The sequence below is a fragment of the Lagopus leucura genome, unplaced genomic scaffold (assembly GCF_019238085.1).
Source record: "Lagopus leucura isolate 7727_CA_CO unplaced genomic scaffold, USGS_WTPT01 Super-Scaffold_100029, whole genome shotgun sequence".
Lineage (NCBI taxonomy): Eukaryota > Metazoa > Chordata > Aves > Galliformes > Phasianidae > Lagopus > Lagopus leucura.
In genome coordinates, this window is record NW_024962280.1 from 3,307,587 (window position 1) to 3,328,340 (window position 20,754).

General features: G+C 37.6%; 1 protein-coding gene across 1 annotated transcript in view; it reads left to right on the plus strand.

Moving 5' to 3' along the window:
* Positions 1-18,875, plus strand: part of SERPINI1 (serpin family I member 1) — a 38,683-nt gene extending 19,808 nt beyond the window's left edge. The window contains exons 2-9 of the mRNA XM_042881186.1: positions 30-297; positions 2,096-2,326; positions 4,656-4,850; positions 5,801-6,005; positions 9,860-9,957; positions 15,545-15,631; positions 16,840-16,929; positions 18,198-18,875. Of these exons, the coding sequence (XP_042737120.1) occupies positions 48-297; positions 2,096-2,326; positions 4,656-4,850; positions 5,801-6,005; positions 9,860-9,957; positions 15,545-15,631; positions 16,840-16,929; positions 18,198-18,274 (1,233 nt within the window). The 5' untranslated portion in view covers positions 30-47 and the 3' untranslated portion in view covers positions 18,275-18,875. The remainder of the gene's footprint in view (positions 1-29; positions 298-2,095; positions 2,327-4,655; positions 4,851-5,800; positions 6,006-9,859; positions 9,958-15,544; positions 15,632-16,839; positions 16,930-18,197) is intronic.
* Positions 18,876-20,754: the final 1,879 nt, after the last annotated feature.

Consider the following 20,754-nt stretch of genomic DNA (forward strand, 5'->3'; position numbering starts at 1 on the left):
TACTTATTTCCTCTAAAATTGTCTTGCAGGTCTTAATATCTCACGACATGTATTTCCTTGGATTATTATCTTTGCTTGTTCTGCCAAGTAAAGCCTTCAAGACAAATTTTCCTGATGAAACTATTGCTGAGCTTTCTGTGAATGTTTACAATCAGCTACGAGCTGCAAGAGAAGATGAGAATATTCTTTTCTGTCCCCTGAGCATTGCAATAGCCATGGGAATGATAGAGCTTGGAGCCCATGGATCCACCTTGAAAGAAATTCGACATACGTTGGGTTTTGACAGCTTAAAAAATGGTAAGGACTTTTATAATCGTGCTTTACAACAGATTTTTAGACTTAAAGAAACAGCTGGCAATGCTTCAGCAACCGTGGAAATGGCCTGATGATGTCCAGAGGTTATTAATCAGGGGGCTTCTTGACATTCTGTGTGATGGCCTGAGCGTGCTGGAGCATGCTTGAGTGGATTCTGTGTGAGCAGCAATGCTAATGGACAATCCTGGCTTGGGCAGCTGAATCCCAAGTGATTGCAGCATACTGTTGATCTTGGTTTCTCTCTGTGAAGTTAAGGATGCTCTTGCCTCTGGAGTTGCAAGATGGCTTATAATGAAACCTGAAAAGGAAAGGATTGTTTTAGGCAATATTGCTTAGAAGTAGGAGAACTCAGTAGTAAGACCAGAAGCATCATCTCTTACTTTGATGGAACTTGTTCTTGTAGATAGGACATGCAGGTTTTAGCCTAACATGTCTGCTGTGTTCTGTTTGCACTACACAATATAGCGTGCGAGCTAGTTTAGGAAATAGCAATGTCTTGGTTGTTTCTGCATGATACTTAATGTACTCCAAGGGTTGGAACTAGGTGATCTTCAAGGTCCCTTCCAAGTGTTTTTGTGATTCATGTGTTCCTGTCATTCTTGCTGAGAAACAAGAGGCATTATTTAACAGAGCAATGGTATTGCTATAGTGTGGGATAAGCAAAAAAGTCATGCATCTGGATGTAGTGCCACAGAACACATATTCAGTGCCAACCATTCTGATTTGTCTCCAAATGGAGAAGATCAATGGATGGGGGAAAATATTTTGAAGTGAATTTTTACTAATTTTGTTGTTGGAATAATGAAAACTTGAATGGAATTCCTTGTTCATAGAACTCATTGGATGCTAAGTCCTCTGTGAATGGGTGTTGAGGAAGGAGTTCTGAATACAGTTCAGAAAAAAGTTTGTCAAGCTTTGTGTGCTGTACCTGTATGCAGTCAATAGCTTTCTGTAGAGATTACGGTGCACATTTAACTCAGATTTCTGATGGTCGATAAATTAACCCATTATCTGTAACTTAAGAAGTTAATGCAGCACATTTGAGCTGGGCCATTCACTGTTCTTGACACAGTGCGAGTTGAAAGCATTCTGACAACTTGAGCTTGAAATATTTGTGTTCAATTTTTAAGTTACATCGTGAAGAGAATCGGAATGTTCAGCTTCAGGCAGGCAGTGCAGCAGTGTGAGCTTTCTGTCTTCAGGCAGGCTTTTTGGAATCCTTTTGGCTGTGAGGGCAGTTAGGATTCTGTGGCTTTTAATCTGATGCTGTCACTGCCAGAACTCCTCATTACCCAAGCAAATGATCCATGCAATATCCTGGGAAATTCTAGGCCTGTCTTAGTGAGGGAAACTCCGTGTGGGCCCTAACAATCAGAACTGAGCGTTGATTTTTTTCTTTGCCAAGCTCCTGAATAACTGTTTTTTAGAACATAAGGGAAATCTGTTGGCTTGTGGTGGCAAAGCATGGAAGTATGACTCATAAGAATTTTTAGTTCCTTGATGTAGAGAGGATTATCACTGATTATCACAGTGTCTGATGGGGTTCAAATGGCTTGTTAATGATAATTGTAAGGAGTTGAAAGAATAAGCTCTAAATGTGTTCTGCTTTGCAGATTGTTTTCTCAGATCTGAAGGTGTTCAGGTTTCAGTCAGACTGCATGTGTTTAACTGCTGGACGTAAGAACACAAATTGGACTTCATAAAATGACTGTATTTCTAGTGCAAAACGATGGATTTTTTTTCTGAAGTGCTCTCACTGAACTTGTATTTCTTCCCTCAGGTGAAGAGTTTGCCTTTCTGAAGGACCTGTCTGATATGGCAACTACAGAAGAAAGTCATTACGTTTTGAATATGGCTAACTCTCTCTATGTTCAAAATGGATTCCATGTTAGTGAAAAATTTTTGCAGTTGGTGAAAAAATACTTTAAAGCTCAAGTAGAGAATATAGATTTCAGCCAGAGTGCAGCTGTAGCTACCCACATCAATAAGTGGGTAGAGAATCATACCAACAGTAAGTTTACATGGTTTCTATTTCCTGCAGTAAGTGTCTTTATTTCTGGAGTTAGGACACTGAATTTTTACCTTTTCATCTCTTTTGTTTCTCCACTCATAAAGAGAATTGTAGCGTGAATCCTGCCACAGAAAAAATATGTAGCTGTCTGAAGAGAAGTAATATTCTAAGTAGCATTAACCATTAAATCATATGGTGGGATCTGTCTGAATGTTTTCCAGTGAAATACTTGTAACATCTACCGAAGGAGCAAGTTTTCATTTAAAGTCTCTTTAAATTTTTAATACTGATTTCTATATTAAGTTACAAACAAGTGTAGATAAGTGCTATTGTTAAATGCTAAACTCTTATCTACAGAGGGATTATTGGCCTGTGCTTTGTCTGTGTGGAGGACTGAGGAACTGATAGGTACAAGTTATGGAGAAATGGAATGCTAGTAAATACTGGAGGTTACTTCAAGCACAAAATGAGACCCTGTGATCTAATCTTTACAATGTGTGGCTATGAGATAACATGTTTAGAGAGTATTTGGTTGTAGAGCTCTGACATAGAAATACTAACAAAATGCAGTGGAAGGAAAGGAGTAAGCACAGAATGACTGGTATAAATATGCCTGTTTAGATCTGGTTGATGCAGACTTTAGGATTCTTTTAAGGAATTAGTAGATTGCTGTGTTGTACATGCATTTAAGAATCATAATGCTTTACAGGAAGCTTGCAGCACTAAAGCTGAAAGACATCTTGCATAATGTGTTTAGTTCATTTTTAAAAAGCATCTAGCTTTTTCTGTGGGAAAATGGAACCTACTGTGGTGAATTCTGCCCTTTATCTCATCTGCAGAAATAGAGGCAATGGAAGTAATGCAGCAGCTAGCGCAGTGTTCTAGGAACACATCATCTCTGAGGGAAAAGCCAAATTGTTTCTTTTTCAAAGGGGCACCCAGATCTCATGCTTAATGCCTGCCACATCTGCTGACCAAGTTTGTACCCATCACCTTGGAAAGAACTGTTGAGCTAACAAAGGCAGCTGTTGGTCTCTTAGCATCGGGTTGTGATAGTAACAGTCCCTCAGCCTAATCTCCAAGCACTCGATCTCATTCCCTCCTGCCTGCCAGTTCTGACAGAGGGCTCATTTTCCCATTAGTTAAGGAGTACAAGACAGCTTTCCAGTTCCAGCATGTTGAAAATGATGGGAAGCTCAGAGTAGAAAACATAACTGTCAAGGTTTCTCTGGCCAGAGGTGATTCTTAATGTATATCAGTGTATTCAGATGTGACTGAAAAGCTCAAGAGAAAATGATGTACTAAGTAATAAAAGACAAGCATATTCCTTAGTTTTTCTTTTTTCCTACTATAGAGTAAGTATGGGTCACATCTCATTTCTGAAGAAGTTCTAGTTGGGATGAGGTATGAACAGTGACCCATAACAAATTTTACTGTATAATAGACAAATTTCACACCAGTTGGTAGGTGTCATATGCTCCAGAGAGCATAATTTGTATTATAAACAGGGCATTAAGGGAGTCATAACCAGACTGAGGAATGTGTTTAACACTTTGTACGTGGTGTCAGCTAAAATAAGTGAATAAGAAAGCCATCTGAAGTAGGCTGAAATTTGTCAAGAACACCACTAATGTGGTCAGCCTGTCACATTTAGTGATCTCAAAATTGTTTTGTTGGAAAGGCAGCTGTTTAAGATGAGCTAAAGCAGGTTAGACTGTATTCTCATGTGAATGATTTAGGAATAGGAGTGAAGCAGCTGCCATGCTTAGCTGACATACCTCCCTTGTGTAGAGCAGACACTGTCTTTCACTTGTGCTTTTCAAGTGCTAATGTGAGTGGAACAAATGCTGAGAATCTATATAAATTAGCCTTTACTAATCAGTGAGACACTACTTGATTAGAAACTGAGCACTTAAACACTAGCCCAGGTGAAGTTTCAATGGATATGCATATGTTTCAAACATCCACTTTTAATTCTTCTTTGGATCAGAACCAGAATGTGTAGATCTGACATGAAGAGAAAAATGCTGAAATGTATTACAGCACCAGTGTAAATGGTTTGACTTTGTTTCTCCCTTGATTTAATTATGGGGTATATGTAAGTAGCGATACAGTAACAGCTAACGTGTGATAGGAAGATTTGTGCACCTACACTGTGACTTTTGGTTTACAAACCACTGGAGTTTAATCTGAGATTTAATGAAACATTTGAATTGGAAATTACATGTTAGTGTAGCTTTTTATTTTGTTGCCTTTTTTTTTGAGCTGCCTTGAGATTTGATTTAATGCTCCATTTGACATGAAGACTGACAGTTGTTTTTCTTCTTAGATATGATCAAAGATTTTGTGTCATCAAGAGACTTTGGTGCTCTAACTCATTTGGTTCTCATCAACGCAATCTACTTTAAAGGCAATTGGAAGTCACAGTTCAGACCTGAAAATACAAGAACTTTTTCTTTTACTAAGGATGATGAAACTGAAGTGCAGATTCCAATGATGTACCAGCAGGGAGAGTTTTATTATGGTGAGTTGAAAATGCAACAGTTTAAATCTAGTGGAGGGATGCTTATTTGATGTGTTTTTATAGTATGTGCTTGTGTATTATACCAGCAGCAATATATGTAATGATTCATGATTCCTGTTTAGGTATGTTTTAGTGCCATATGATGAATTTTGGAATGTTTGTTCACTATTTTCTAAATTTTTTTTACAATTATAGAGCTATATCTGCTTTTTGGTGAAATATTATTCTTGTACTATGTTAAGTACTGAAATTAATAGGCTGGATATTAGGGAGGATTTCCTTATTGGGAGGGTGGCTAAACACTGGAGCAGACTTGCTAGAGAAATGGTTGCTCCCATGCCCCTCAGTGTTCAAGAGGTATTTGCATAATGTCCTCTGTGATAATTTCCAATTGGTAACCTGGGTAGTTTTGCTCTGATTTTTTTTTTTCTAGATCCCTTCTAACTATTCCAAACAATGCTTAATATAAGGACACTTATCCATTACTGCCCTAGTAGTCCTAGATGAAATGAATTCTTCAAACAGAGCTAATAGTGGTTTTTCCTTTGAGCTTGAACTCCTAATGGATTCTATGGTGTCTACTGTTGGCAATACTTTACTGTCTCTTTGTTAATAAGCTGTCTTTCTGAAAGAAAAACTCTGCCTGCTTCCACGAAGATCTTAGCTTTAACAACTTCTAGACTTTACTCACTGAATGGAAGTTAGGTGGAAATTAGGTAACATGTTTGGAAGTATGGTTACCTACAGACTGATTGTGTAAGATTACCTTCCTTAGAAAAGGAGGTATAAGACTTAAATCATACAATGAAAGAACTACAACTTCTTTTTACTGAGTAAAGGGTCAATTAACTCCTGTACCTAGTCAGCATTACCTACCTCTTATCTTTCTCATATCTCCACTAAAAATGAAAGAATGTACTTCTAATGGAATTTCCCTGTTTCTCTTGTAGGAGAGTTCAGTGATGGCTCTAATGAAGCAGGTGGTATCTACCAAGTTCTAGAAATACCATATGAAGGAGATGAAATTAGTATGATGATTGTTCTTACCAGACAAGAAGTTCCACTGGTCACGTTGGAGCCACTTGTCAAAGCCTCATTGATTAACGAGTGGGCTAACTCAGTAAAAAAGCAAAAAGTTGAAGTATATTTACCAAGGTGAGAATATGCTGCTGTGTCAGTAAAAGGGGGGAGGCTGCTGTGTTCAGTTGGGTTGGAATAGCAGTGTAGGTAAAAACGGGGCTCTTGACCAAAACTGTAGTTATGGAGCACCCACACAAAGGTGGCTGTGACAAGAAGATCTGGGGGTGTGCAGTGCTTAACAGTAGTTGTTTGAGCAACAGCCCAATGCTGCATTTGTGTCCCTTCCAGGTATAAGCTCCAGGAAGGAGAATTTCATTAAGTATATCTACTCAGAGTGATGGCTCTCTTTTTATTGCAGAACTCATTATGGTTAAGTTCCATTTAAGATAGGAGCCATACAAATATTTCAAGCTTGAATTAACAAATGTTTCATTTGGGTGCTAATTAGATTACTATTTGCTGCTAATTCAAGAAGTTTTAATGGTATATGTAGATACAAATAGTTGAGTATTGAGAGGTAATTTCAATCAATGTCTTCCTTAGATGTTAGAGGGGTTGAACTCATTTTCATTAGAGGACCAGTGAAATTGGTTTGTTTGTGGACATAACCTGTATATGCTCAGAGATGTATTTACTCAAATGCACTACTACCTTTCCAAGAATTTTCATCTGCCTCTAAATGTTTGTGTACCTCATACTTGTTTGTTACTGAAAGTCAATGTGTGCTTCCATCATAACGGTCTTCAAAGGATTCATAATGATTTCATTAATTGTATTAAACTGTCTATATAACAATATGGTACATGCTTTTGGACTTATTGAGCTTTGCTGCTACAGCTCAAGGCAGCAGAAAAAAATAAACCATAGTGAAGCCTTGTCACAGAAATGATTCTTGTTTTCATGTGACTTGGAAATTGGGGTTATACTGCACATGCAAGGAACAGGGCAAAATCCTTTAAAGGGTGGGGAAACTACTTTTGCTAAGCTATTTATCCTTTCCCAATGAAATGGTACATGATGTTACCAACAAATTAAATAGGGAGTCTTCCATCCTTTAAGCTTCTTTTTTATAACTGAAGTATTTTGCTGCCTCTGTATCAGGTGCTGATGCTTGATATGTTTTTCCCATGTATGAGATGCATAGAATCCAGAGGTCTATGAAAACTAAGCTTCTGAATTTAGGAATTTGAGGTATCCCAAGTAAATACATAAGCACTGTTTAAATTGTGTTAATGATCCTGGCCTTAAGTTTTTTTTGTTGGCAGTTTTAGTTTTTGCTTATTTCTTCTTAACCTAAAGCAGAGAGTTCAGGGTTCTCTGTAGCCAGAACTTCAGACACGTTTATGCCTGAGTTGAGGCTGTGTTTTTGTGTGGTCGTGTAACCTATTTATTCTGTACCCAACAATTCTAACCTTAGGCTAGTCTTCATGCCCGTCACTCTCATCTAAGAGCCTCCAGAAAATTGTTAAATGCTTTTTGAATTAAGGTTAAGTAAAGGCAAAACAGATACAACTGGGTTCTGATTACCTTCAGCGTTTTCCAGTTATGAGAGAACTCATGAACTTGAAATACCACACAGTAACAGTGCAATTTCCTATAAAAATTAGATTAATTGCACACTCCCAAGGTGTTGGATTTCCATTAGAGGATTCAGAGGGGATCTGCAGGATTTTATCAATGCTCAGAATAAAAACTTCATAAATATTTTATGCTCTGACTCAGGAAGGCCTGTTATGAAATGTGGCCTGCAGGCTCTGTCCACTGAGAAACTGAAAACAGCAGTGGAATAAAATTAATTTTTTATATCCTGGAAGATGCTATCAAATTATACAGTGAAAATTTCCAAGCTGTCCTAGGGCCTGAACACTAGCTGAAAGCACAGTTAATCACAACATTATAATTTCTGTTTGCATTATCTGTGTGCAAATTACTCTTCTTAATAGCGAAGGAGGAATTTGAACAGAAGTGTTAAGTTATACTACTTTTTCATTTTCAAATCTGTTTGCAGTTTAACTCAGACAAAAACGATCAGCAGTCTAATCCTATTTATTCATGGAATGGAAACAGACCATGAATCTAATATTCAGAACTCTAGTAATTTATTTGAAGAACACAGGAAGAGCTACTACCTAATGACATTGCACCAGATCATTCCTTGAAGTCTGTCCCAGTATGCTTGGCTTTCTTCACTGACCTTCCCACTTCACATAACTTTGAAAGATCCTTGTTTATCTGAAAGTTTTTTCTTTCTCTCAAGAAAACAAACCTTTTTTTTTTTTTTTTTTTTACATTCTTTTGAGTCCTGTTCTGATGAGGTCAGATCTCATGGTTCTTGAGATGGTCACAGAAGAGAAACAAAGCTGTGTGCTGTTGCAGTACATGTAGCCAACATCTGCAGCCTATATTTAGCCTTCACAGAAGGACCTTGCCAGAGAGAACCATAACCTGCCTTGTTCTGCCTGGTCAGAACAACAGTACTGTGGCATTTTCTTGTTTTATTTTCAGGCTATTGAATTATGCAAGCTAGTTCTAGCACCTCGGGACAACCTTGCTGAAATTCCATCTGAAAAGTTGGAATTGATGTCAGCTGGCAGCTTGGTATTATAATACAAAGTTGCTTATTGGGCTGAAATTGCAATTCAGATCCTTAAGGCCTGTCTTCTAAGCAAGAAATTGTTGGTTTGTCAAATGGAGCCATTGCTTTACTTCTTGTTCTGCAGAATCTAATATATTAGAACCAAACTGCTTTGCTTTTTCTCAGGACTTCTAGCAAGCCTTGAAATTATAGCCTTTGGGATGAGTCACACTAGGCTGTAGTTATACTTCTACTGCATAGCTGGAAAGTGTGCTCAAATCCTCTTTTGTAGATCCTGAGCACCTAGGGACTCTACTGAAAACTCAGCATTTCAGAAGAGTTGCATGGCCTCATGCAGGATGAAGCCATCTTTATTTTTCTTGTCTTAAAAGTCTAGCTAGAAGATGACTTAATACACTTGAAGCTTTACACAAAACCTAAAGTTCTGGACTGTTGTAATTGTGAACAATCATTAAGGTAAAGGATAACAGGATAGATTTAGGTTGAATGCAAGGGAAAGGTCTTACGCAGTAATGATGGTGAGCAGCTGTAACTGGTTGCCCAGAAATGTGGATGCTCAGTTGCTGGAGGCTTTCAAGGCCAGGTTGGATGGGGCTCTGAGCAACCTGATCTAGCTGTGGATGCCTCTGTTCATTGCAGGGGAGTTGGGTGAGATGGCCTTGAAATGTTTCTTCCAACTGTGAGAAAGCTAGGATTCTCTAAAGCCTATGTTTCTAAGAATGCTGATGCATTTCATACCAGAATGTGAGAAACTTCCTTGAGTGTGTGACTCTTTAACATCTTTAGATACTTTTGAGAACTGCCTAGACAGTAAAATGGCAAGAATCAGTTCTCCTGCTTTACTCCAGGCATAGGCCAGAATCCATCTGGACAGGGTACGTGACCGATTCTGATGCTGCCAGTGATTTGTCAGTCTCTAGCTCTCTCCAGATCTTATTTTAACTTACAAAAAATTCTTCTCTGGGAAATGATTTGCGATGGAATAGATATGTCATCAGGAATGTGGTTTGTATAAGACAATCCAGTTGTCTTTTGATGTTCAGATTACCCTTTTTCAAGCTGCTGAGGTTTGTATGTGCAGAGTTATGGTCAGGGATTGTACATCATACTAGCAGCCTTTAATTTCTTCTGTGTAAGAAAACATTTCAGCTGTGAAAATAAACTAATTAGTGTAAGCATTTTTACAGGAAGCATTGCTATGCTATATGACTATTACTGAAGCTCTTATTTCATGTTGTCTCAGTATTTCAGTTGTCATTGCCTAGAAATTTTAATACTCTAACCAATGTAAGCAGTTCTTATTAGTTTTTTACATTTTTCTTTCATTTTTCAGGTTCACAGTAGAGCAAGAAATTGATCTGAAAGATGTATTGAAAGGTCTTGGAATTACGGAAGTGTTCAGCCATAATGCCGACCTCACTGCGATGTCTGGTAAGAGGAGATGTGAGTGCTGAAATCATCCATTTCAGGATAACCAGTGAGATCTCCAGTGTGTTTTCATTTAAAAAAAAAAAAAAAACAAAAACCTGCTAGCAAACTTCTGATCTTCTGGGATGTTTTGTGTGATGCAGGGTTGTTCTCTATAGGAACGTCTGAAGTGGGTGAGCATTGGAGTGGGAGGGAGTGTTTTTGATCTGGGAGAAGTCATTCTGAGATATCAAACTGAATCTTAAAAATGTGCAAGATGCAGATCCACGTTAGAGCAATGTGTGGCTTCAGTGCCTTAATAGCAATGAGTTCTATGCACCATGGTAGTTGTCATCTTTCTCCAGAGGCTATTTCTTCGTGGAATCAAGGGCTTTAAATACTTGTATGATTGGTTATCCCCACAAGTACCTTCTGTATGTAAGTGTAACAGGAAAGAGTTCTGAGAGGGAAGTATGCATGCTGCTTGTCTATTTCAGTGCACTATGAACAGTTTCATTGAAATATCAAATACTTCAGGTGGAAAGCAGATATTCAAGTTTTTTAATACTTACTGAATACTTTAATGAAACATATAGGAGTGTCACAAAAGGTAGCTGTGCTGCTGTTGCTCAAGTTCTTGTGTGTAAGAAAAGCCTTCTTATGAGCAGTATATTTAGCATGGTGTGTCTAGACCTGTGGTGTGACAGACCAGGATGTTCTCTATCTAAAAACACATTACCAGCGTGGGATGACTGATGTTCATGTAACTTATGCTTATATATGCTCTGTACGTTTCTGCTCTGTGGGTTACTGTCTAAGCAGCCAGAGATTTGCATAGCTGATGGGAAGTAATTCCTAATTGTCTGTTTGTGGAAGCAATCATGCTGGTGTATCTTGTTCAAGGTAGTAGTAATGAAGTATGAAATGTGCAGTTGAAGCATTTGGAATTACATGCCTTTCATTTTTGCAAGTTAGAAACATCGTTCATAGATTATATGTAGCCTATTCTGCTATTTTGCTGCTTTTCCTTTTCCTGTGAAATTGTAAAGAAAGCTGGAATTAGCTAATGTGAAAAGAATTTGCATAAATGAATAGTGCTTCCTAAGTCAATTTTCTGAAGAAAAATATTTCCAATTTCTCTACTGTTCCAAAGAAAAATGAGCTTCACAATAGCTTCTCTATGTACAGTAAAATATTTGCTTGAGGAGAAATACCAGGGAGAATGGAAAATGCACAGAGCAGGTTGAACTCCAAGGCAGCGTTTGGTTCTTATTTTGTTGTATCTGAAGTATGCCTAAACATTGGTGAATAATTCTGTAGTTGAGATTAACAGGAAGATTGGAACTTGTTTTAATCCATGTGACTGAAGTTTCATATTGTTGACAATTGCACTGTATAAAATCAAAATGTCATGTTTTGCATGAGTGAATTAACTCTGCCATTTAAAGAAGAGATTGTTTTTAAAATGAAGTGGTGTATATAGAAAACTCAATAGTCTTACTGTAGCATTCTGTTTACTTTTAAGAGAGCATGTGTTGCCAGGAAGCAGGTATTTCATAAATTAAGAGTAAGAAAATATTATTGAAGTACTATCTTCACTGAAAAACACTATTGATGCTATGGAGATGATGTTTCAGGTAATTGAAACACAGTCTTTTTCTCCTTCTAAAAATGAGGGGAGAAGAAGGAACAAAAAACAAAGGGATGTTAAGAACTTGCTTTTGCAAATAGCTGAATAGCGTGTCAGGTAACAAGGAAGCTGAGGCTGTTAGTTTACATGCAGGTCAGTGTTAGTGCTTTGGAAAGCCTAAATGCAGGTATTTGAATGAGAACTCCACTAATTTTAGGGAGAAAATAAGGAGACTTACGAGAAATTCTGTTGTTTAAAATAACTTTTCCCCTTCTTCTGTTGCTGTTGCCTTTGGATTGTTGTCAAGGCGTCTGTGATTTCAACAGCCCTAATCCTGTAATCAGATCAAGGCACAGACTGTTGACTTCAGTGAAATTCTGTGAGTTCAGTCGATACAAATGAAATTGGAGGATTGCAGAATTTTCCATGTTTAGTTTTTTACTTTTTACACTCAAATGGAAAAATGGATCTGGATGAGTCAGGTTTACCTCTCAGGATATCTGGATTGTGAGCAACCACAGATTAAGTACTCATCTAGATGCTTGCTTTAGATGTAGATTTCTTGCAGAACTTGTCAATTTGTGCAGGTGAGTAGGAGGATGTTCCTGTTTGACTACCTGGTTGTGAGTATTTGACTCACTTTCAGAAAAAAACAAACTTGAACAGACATTATTTCCATCTCTGATTCTATCTTGTGGTCATAATATTCAGAGTTGAAACGTAGTAAAAAACAAACTTTGAAAGAACTTCCAATGTTTGGGATGTTATAACTTACCCAGACTTGCAGTTTTGAGTATCTTGAAACTAAGAATTTCAGCAAGTTTCAGACTGCTGTGCTAAAGGTCAACTTCTCTTTCAAATGATTGTAATATTTTTTGCTGTTGTAGAATGCCTTAACTGGCAACTGCTTGTAGGCTCAAGATGACCTATGTTTCAGGGAGCTATGAAGTGTTCTTAATGACTGATTTCACAATATTTAATAATAGGAAGAGCACCATCTCAGTGGTGCTCTCATCTTCACAGTCGTGACTGAGGTAGATGTAATTTTTCTGGGGCATCCTGAGCTAGGAAAGCCAATAAACCTGCATGCTTTTCTTTAAAATGAGACTTGCAGAGCAACCGTTTGGCAGCTTTGAGTAGGAGTTCACAAGCATATGGAGTGTAGTGACAAATGAAATGTGATGCTAACAGTCATGTACATTAGAAATAAGCCCCAGATCACACCTATGTATTAATGGCTATCTAGGCAAGGGGCTTGCAGAAAGCCTAAACTCTGCGATGCCAAATCTTCCTGGGGATTGTATGAGTAATAGTTAACAGAGCACACTCGCTCCCTAGGAAGTCTTGTTTCAGAGAAGCTAATAAAAAAAAAAATGTGATAGGAAATACTCAGGTAAGTTTCATCTCTTCCTCTTGTGAAGGGAAAGATGTGTTGTGTATGATACTGAACTTATTCAGCCACTTGACAATGGCAAAACACAGCAAAGAGGTTTTCACCTAGTGTTGTCCCTGCTCCCCATGTGGAAATGAACTCGAGGAGGGCTGTAATAGCAGCAGTATGAGACAAATAGTCTAGAAGAAGGAAACTGGTATATGAAATTGCTATTTTCACCATCCAAGGACAAATATATCCATCAGAGTGAAAGGCAAGGAATTGAACCCAAATAAAGGTACTCTTATGGAAAACTTAACCACAGATATTTGGATATGGTTTGGGGTTATGAGATTGAGATTGAAAAAAATGGCTTCAGCACAATGAACTGTCCACACTACATTGACTGAAGACTACTTATACCTTCTGTGGATCAGAAACTTGTTTTAGGACATAAGGTATGTGCTGAATGAGAGGATGTTTTACTCATGGGAGTAAGTTACACTGTAGTTTTCATCTGTGAGACTTATTTTGTACTGAATAAACGCTATTAATGTAACTGGAGGTTTTTCATCTGTTCCCTAGCCATGTACTACTTGCATTCTTGTCAACAATGTATTTTCTATACTTAGAACCAGAGTACATTTACAACCTATCTCATTTTTATAGCTGATGGTAAATGTTAGTAATATTTGTGTTGGCTGAGTTAGGGCTCAATTTCATAATAGTCAGTAAGCTCATTAGATGGAGACTGATCTGTTAAAGTGCTGAGTCTTCTGGTTAGAAATATACTTTGGAGTAACATAATGCCACGCTATGCAGAATCAAACATACAGGATTAAAATAGGGAATATTGCTGTGAGTATTACAGGTCACAGGAACAGGGTGAAGTACTGTGATTAAAAAAAAATCATGATTCAAGGGCCTGATTAGGGTAAGTGGAAAGTTTTATTATTAAATATTGTGTTTAAGAAAAGAAGCTCTGAAACAGCATTTTTCTGTGAAGGTTGCAGAGTTCTTGTTTTTTTTCCTGTTATGTCATATTTAACTTAAGTGCTCAGTAGAGCTTTGAAATGTTATCAAGCAAAAATAGTAAAACACAGCTACCCTAGAATAAAGAAATGTGCTGAATTGACCAATAAACTTACCAGGAACCCTGGTAACCTGACATGTTTACAAAGTCAGCACATGTGATGCTAGGCACGCAATTGGGATTAGCTTTTCTGGCTGCTGTTATCTTCTGTACACTATCACTTCTGTAAATGATCTGGTATGTCCTAGGTTTGTAGCAAAACACTTTTTGGAAACATGAGCCTTAATGTGTTTGTAAGAATGAGAGCTTTGCAGGATGACCATTTAGCACTTATTGTTTATCCAGCTATTTTTAATAGACAACACTCAAGGTTTAAAAGTGCTGTTAATGTTGTTGTGTTTTCTGGTGGCATTTTGTTAATTTTTGCAAGGGATGCAAAAGCTGAGGGGGGAATTGTGCTTAGTTTTCAAGATGGATTCTGCGTGTCCCACATTCAAAGGCAGCAGTGGAAATTTTGTCTTAGCTCTCAAAGTAGCATTGCTGAAAGCTTGGTTCTGATGCCTAGGATTTCTAGTATTTAGCGGTCTGTTTTGGTTGGTTCCAAAGGTGATCATTTAGGGCTTTTGGTGAGATTTAAGGTCAACAGAGGAACTAGTTTGAACTAACAGATCTAGTTTGGTTCTGAGTGCATGTAGCAGTAATGAGGTCTGGGGAGAGGCATCTTAAACTACTGTCTCTTGTGGATTTGGTTTGTTAGTGTTAGAATGCTGGCTGCACTTGTGGATAACAATTTAAAAAAAAAAAAAAATCCTAAGCTTTCCTTCCTTACTCAGCCTTCAGCTGGAGATTTGGCTTTGAACAGTTTGTTAAGGTTCAGAAATGCAAAAAAGCATAGCTGTCTCAGTGGGGTGGTTAGATTAGATTTTCATGGGTAAGTTTCTGTTGAGAGCTTTTCTTCCTCTCTAACTGTTGTGCTCTGCCATTACTGTGGATTTTATGCAGGTACAATAAATGTATGTCTAATCCTCATTACGTCTTACTGATGAAACTTAGTCCAACTGATGAAGTGATGTTATGTATTGCTTCCTGCAAGGTGCTGACTACTCCAGTAGGTCTGATCAAGGTCTGATCGTTTAGATGATGAAGAAAAATAGTGGAGCATTTGCTCACTTAAACAAGCGTAGGATTGCAGCTAAATTAGAAAACGGGGGAAGAAAAATGGAAAACAAGACTGAAAATAACTCGGTTCTGTGGTGATTTTTATTGAAGTAAATGCACTTAAAAGAAACTGAAGGTAGATAACGGCTACTGTACTGATGCTCTAGATAGTGCCATGGCATTCTAATGCATATAGTGTGCGTATATATAGAAGAGCAGTACAATCTTGAAGTGGTAACTGCTGTTAGAGGCATTGGCTGAACATGCTTTGTGCCAGTGCTATGCACAAAGCTCTTAATTTTTCTGGCTTGATATAGAAGGTGGCTAATAGTGCTAAGGTGTTTGGCTGTTTTCGTAAATTTTTCACTCTTACTGTAGAACTGCTTGAAATAGGTATTTTTTTTTCTTTCCTCTCCAGATAATAAAGAACTCTACCTTGCAAAGGCATTTCATAAGGCTTTCCTAGAAGTTAACGAGGAAGGATCAGAAGCTGCTGCTGCCTCAGGTACCTGACTGAAAAGCAGAATGAAATCAAATGTTGTTCTATGTTAATTAGTATTTTAACTGTTTTGCTGAAATACCAGAAAGCTAACCAGTATGTAGTGTCAAGGCAACACGACTACACTGGTTTTCAGAACAGAATTAGGGAAAACTTTTTTGTAATACTTACATATGGTGTGTTTCATGGTTTAGAGGGTCCTATGGAAAGTCGTCCATATTTTGCTTCTGAATGTCAGGCAGGTGTGAACTGTTTGCTCTTCATACAACTTAAGCACTTCTCATTTTGATGTACTAATTAAAAATGGTCAAAAGCATTTGATCCAGAACAGTTAAGACAGAGTTGCTGCAGTTGCATTTTAATAAGCTCATTTAAAGAAACAAAATTGGAAGTGATAAATGGGAAAACCTAAGTTGCCAGTACTGATGTTAGGAGGCTGGGTAGTTTATTTACCTGGTTATCACATGCTTTTCCTGAAATCAAGTTGTTTTCTATCATCAGCTGATTTCTGTTTGTGCTGGGGGAAAAGATAGATGACTTCCTTGATCATAAATACCTGTAACTAGCTTGGGTTGTAACATTAACATGGACAGGGATTGTTGCATGCATGAGTTTTTATTGTCAGTGCAGTGAAACTGTAAAACTAAATGAAACTCTGGGAAATAATGCCCTGGAGAAATCATGTCTTGCCAAATAAAAATAATGAAAAGCCAAATCCCCCCCTGACTCCTATTTAATTTCACCCTTTCCCTCTGCTTTTTTGAAGATTGAAGCGAAGCTGAAAGCTGCTACATCAGCCTATTTAATTGTTGCATTCTCTGTATCTGTTAAGTTACCTTTTCTATCAATTATCAGCTTGAAGCTGTTAAAAGAGGCCAGTAGCACTGTCCAACACAGTACATCTTATTCTTACAGGGAGGCACAGTTCATCATTCCTTTTAAGTCTCTTCATTTTAGAAGTTGCTTCCTCAGCCTGGGAAATTGTATCACTCCATTTCTAATTCAGTTCTATTTTTAATTATTCTTAAAGGATAAATAAACATGCCATTACTCTGAAGGTCTCCTTTATTTTTGGTTAAATTATTTGTGCTATTTCTTGGTTATGTTAAGTGCTGGAGTGCAGAACTTCACTGTTCGTGAGCTGCAATGATGTTTCATTAAGAGCAGAAGAGAATGTGTAATAATTCTTAAGTTTCTTGTTCTTTATCCTTCAGGTATGATTGCCATTAGCAGAATGGCAGTACTGTATCCCCAAGTTATAGTTGATCATCCTTTTTTCTTCCTGGTCAGAAACAGAAGAACAGGTGAGACTTTCACTCCTCCACACTTTGCACAGTGCCTTGTTGGGTATGAAAGAAAATTGCCTATTTCTAATGAATGCTCTTGCTTATAAACTTTCCTTGATTTGTCTTGAAATAAAAATTGAAAGGCTGGCTTCTTCTGTGTCCCCCTAGTGTTTCTTCAAGGAAGACACCAAAATCTGATGTAATCCTGAATAGTACTCATTCTGTGATTAAAGACTATGAAGGAAAACCTAATCTTTTTCATCAAATTGTAGTGTTCTCCCTGAATGACTGCAATTATTGTACTCCATGAGCACTTGGCACTTGTTTGAGACCAATAAGCTGTGTTCCCAGTACCAAGTGATTTGCATAATGGACAGATATTAGTTATAATTCTGTTGCACTCTTGAAGTGTTCTGTGGCAGGCAAGAGATGAGAACTGCACTTGCAAAATGGGCAATGATTAAGTAATTCCTTAGTTTTATATTTATCTTAATGATGTGGATGTGGCGGGGATGCAAAACATACAGCCACAAACTGTCAGATGTGTCTGTGCTTGAGCATCTTAACTGTTCTACAGTGCAAGAAAACTGTAATGGTTACCCTTATTCACCAGAATATCTGAAGTGCTTGTGCTTGGTGACTACTTCTAAACTGGTTTAGAGATATATAAGCATGAAAGCTATAAGTGGTGATTAAATAGCTGAGAAGTATTTGTATAGAGAATTCTTATTGTGAGTTGCACAATGTGGAATAAATAATGAACCATGTCTAGTAAAAGTCTTAGTATGGTGGCTTTTGCTCACTTTTAATTCTGTGAGGAATGTTATTCACCATTTCAGGCTGGAGAGGGAGTGAAGTGGTTGAGAAAGTCTGGTTCATTTAATGTCTGCTTGTAGCTAGGTTAGCTGCATGCTTAGAACCCCCTCCAGTCTAGGGAGCTCTGACTACATCGGTGGAAATATTTCCATGAGCCTTCATCAGAACTGTTGGAATTTAAAGTGAACCTGTTTTGATTTGTGGTGGGTTTTGAATCAAGGCTTTAGAATAAACTGAAGGGTACTGAAATGCAGACAGTGTCTGCTGTTCTTGTCTGTGTATTGTATCACTTCTGAATACAAAGAAGTCCTTATTCTCTAGTGTTATTGATCCATACAGTTTCATGGGTACCAAATTCTAACACAAATTCCTATCAAAATTCTTGACCACATGGTCAAGAACTCAGTATTCATCATCATTTAACTTCAGCTTTTTGTGCTGACATCTTCCCTTCCTCCCTTTTGTCACAGGTACTGTGTTATTCATGGGGAGGGTGATGCACCCTGAAGCAATGAATACAAGTGGCCACGACTTTGAAGAGCTTTAACTACTGCCAGCTATAAAATGAGGGAAAAAAAGCACATCAAGTTTGAAGTTAATATATTTAAGGTTTGCTGTGTCCCCCCCAAGATATTGTTTAAAATGCTTTCAGATCTATGTGCAAGTCAGTTTCCAGAGAAGTTCACAGTATTAAAATAATGGTTCTGTTTTTGTTATTGTGATTGCTGTGTCCTTGAAATAAAATTGTGTATATGTCAACAACTGTTTCTTGTTTAGTGAATTGTAAAGTAAAAACAAAAAGTCTTGCAAATCCATAATTCCTGAATTGTTTACAGTGCAAAGACTCAGTGGATCGATGAGACAGGAGCACAATGTGTTCAGCTCTGAGTAATCAAATGGCAAACCGTCTTGATTTATAGTTGAACTACATCTGGAAAATGTAATCTTGTAATAGTAAACAGACTGCAGCGTGCTGTCTCAAAGTTAATGGAAGAATCTAAACCTAATGGATTCTATCTGAGAACTGTGATAGACTGTGTAAACTCCAACATGTGGCTTTAAAATGCTGCTTTCATGAATGCTCCTGCATGCAGCGCCGCGATTCACCTTCCGTAAGTGTTGATACCAATAAAATTTGATCGCATGAATATTTCAAGCTAGTCAGTGTAGAACAGCTGTGTATGTCCAAATTAAAATAGTTGAACAGTCACACTGTGTGAACATTTTTCTCCCCAAAAGCAGTTGTTATACTTTAACCTGGGCTTTACAGTATCTCACTTCAGTGATTTAGAATGATCTTAAAATACAGAAAATGTTTATTTTCCTAATTTAAGTGTCTGAAGATGTTTAGTTCATAAGTGTCTGAAGGACCAACATAATCCTTTTGTTCCCTAAGTTTTCACTGAGTGTTGACAGACAGGAGAATGACTTACATCACAAGTAAATGTTACCTTGTGAACTAATTGTGATTTCCATTTTCAAGTTATCACCAGGCAGGCATATAATTTTGTCCCTCACTGTGCAAACCATGAGATGAACAGAAGTTATTAAAAAGGTAAGAGAATAGGGGAAAAAAGGGTGAAAGGAGCTCTTTTGAAACAGATCATAAATACAGACTTCTAGATAAGTGGGACTTTGGTCAATAGCAGTGTTGTCTTTTACATATCATGGGAGTTTATATATTGGCTAATCATAACTTACTAAAGGGGCTCTCTGGTTTGTATTCAGTTCAAAACAGACTAGATACTGCTAACAAAGCTATTCATGCAAGGAGAACTTGCCAGATTTGACACATTGTTCACTCTTTTATCCTGCTGGTGCAAATCTTACAGGACAGGCTACAAAGTGATGAATGATCTCCATGGAGGCTGGTTAAACTGCCACAGAGAAAGGGCATTTGAGCACATATCAAGCCTTGCCTCCTTGACCTGTTTAGAGCTATAGCATAGAGGAGAAATGAAGCTCCTTAACAGTATTTCAGGTACTTCGTTGATTCCTATTACCCATAGTATATATTAGTCTTAGTTCTGAGATGTTTTGTATTGAAATTTAAATTGTGATCTTAATATTGTACGGTAGAAAAATATATTTTTTGTTTGGCATTCCTTTTGCCTCCGGAGTAGGAGCAGGACTGATTTTAGCAAAGTGGAGGACTGGCCTCAGAGTAAGTAAATGCAGCTCCTTTGATGCAGTTGCAGGAGGGCTGGTTGTACATGTTAAGGTGATTTACAGAAAGCCATTTAATGCATTGAAAAGTAACTGTTATGCCAAGGATACGTTTTTGACCTTCTCAGGAACCCAAGTTTCATGCTGTTAAACACTTTCTAGCCAGTTTTTGAGATGCTTATTGAAGCACCTTGTTATTGTAGAGGCATTTATTATAGAAAGATGAGAGAAAAGCAGGTATCTCTCAGTTGGGCTTATTCCTAGTTCACTGAAAGTGCTTGCTGGCCAATTTCATTGTCTTTACACCAGTTTCTTGCAGTGTAGATGCTCCTTACTGAGGAAAAGACTTTGAAGATAGACTTGAACTAAAGCTGTAGAATTATGGAAGGACAACTGCCAGTCAGAAGGATATCAGGCAAGTGCACATAGAGCCCTAGCAGTTAGTCTGAATGTAGGTACTAATTGGAATGAGGCAGTCTCCTATGCCAAGTCTGAGTCTGCAAATTGCCTCAATGGGCAAATTAGAAAGCAGGCAGTAACAGAAGTGCAAACACTAGCTATTTCATTTCATATTTGCCTAGTTCTAACAAAGTAGTTATTTCCTTTTTTTTTTTTTTTTAAGATAAATGAATGTTTTCTGGTATATGAATGGGTTTATTACCAAATTGTTTGCTGTATAGCACAAAGAATACAGCTCTCAAACAATGCTGATTTTCATTGGTACCTTAAGTGTTGTTACCACTTTGAGACATATAATCTTCCATTGTGTTTTTAGTCTAGATTTAGTCTAGATAGATTTTTGTATGTTCTTTTCAGAGATACTATTGCTTCTGAGACAAAACTATCAATGATTCTTTATGT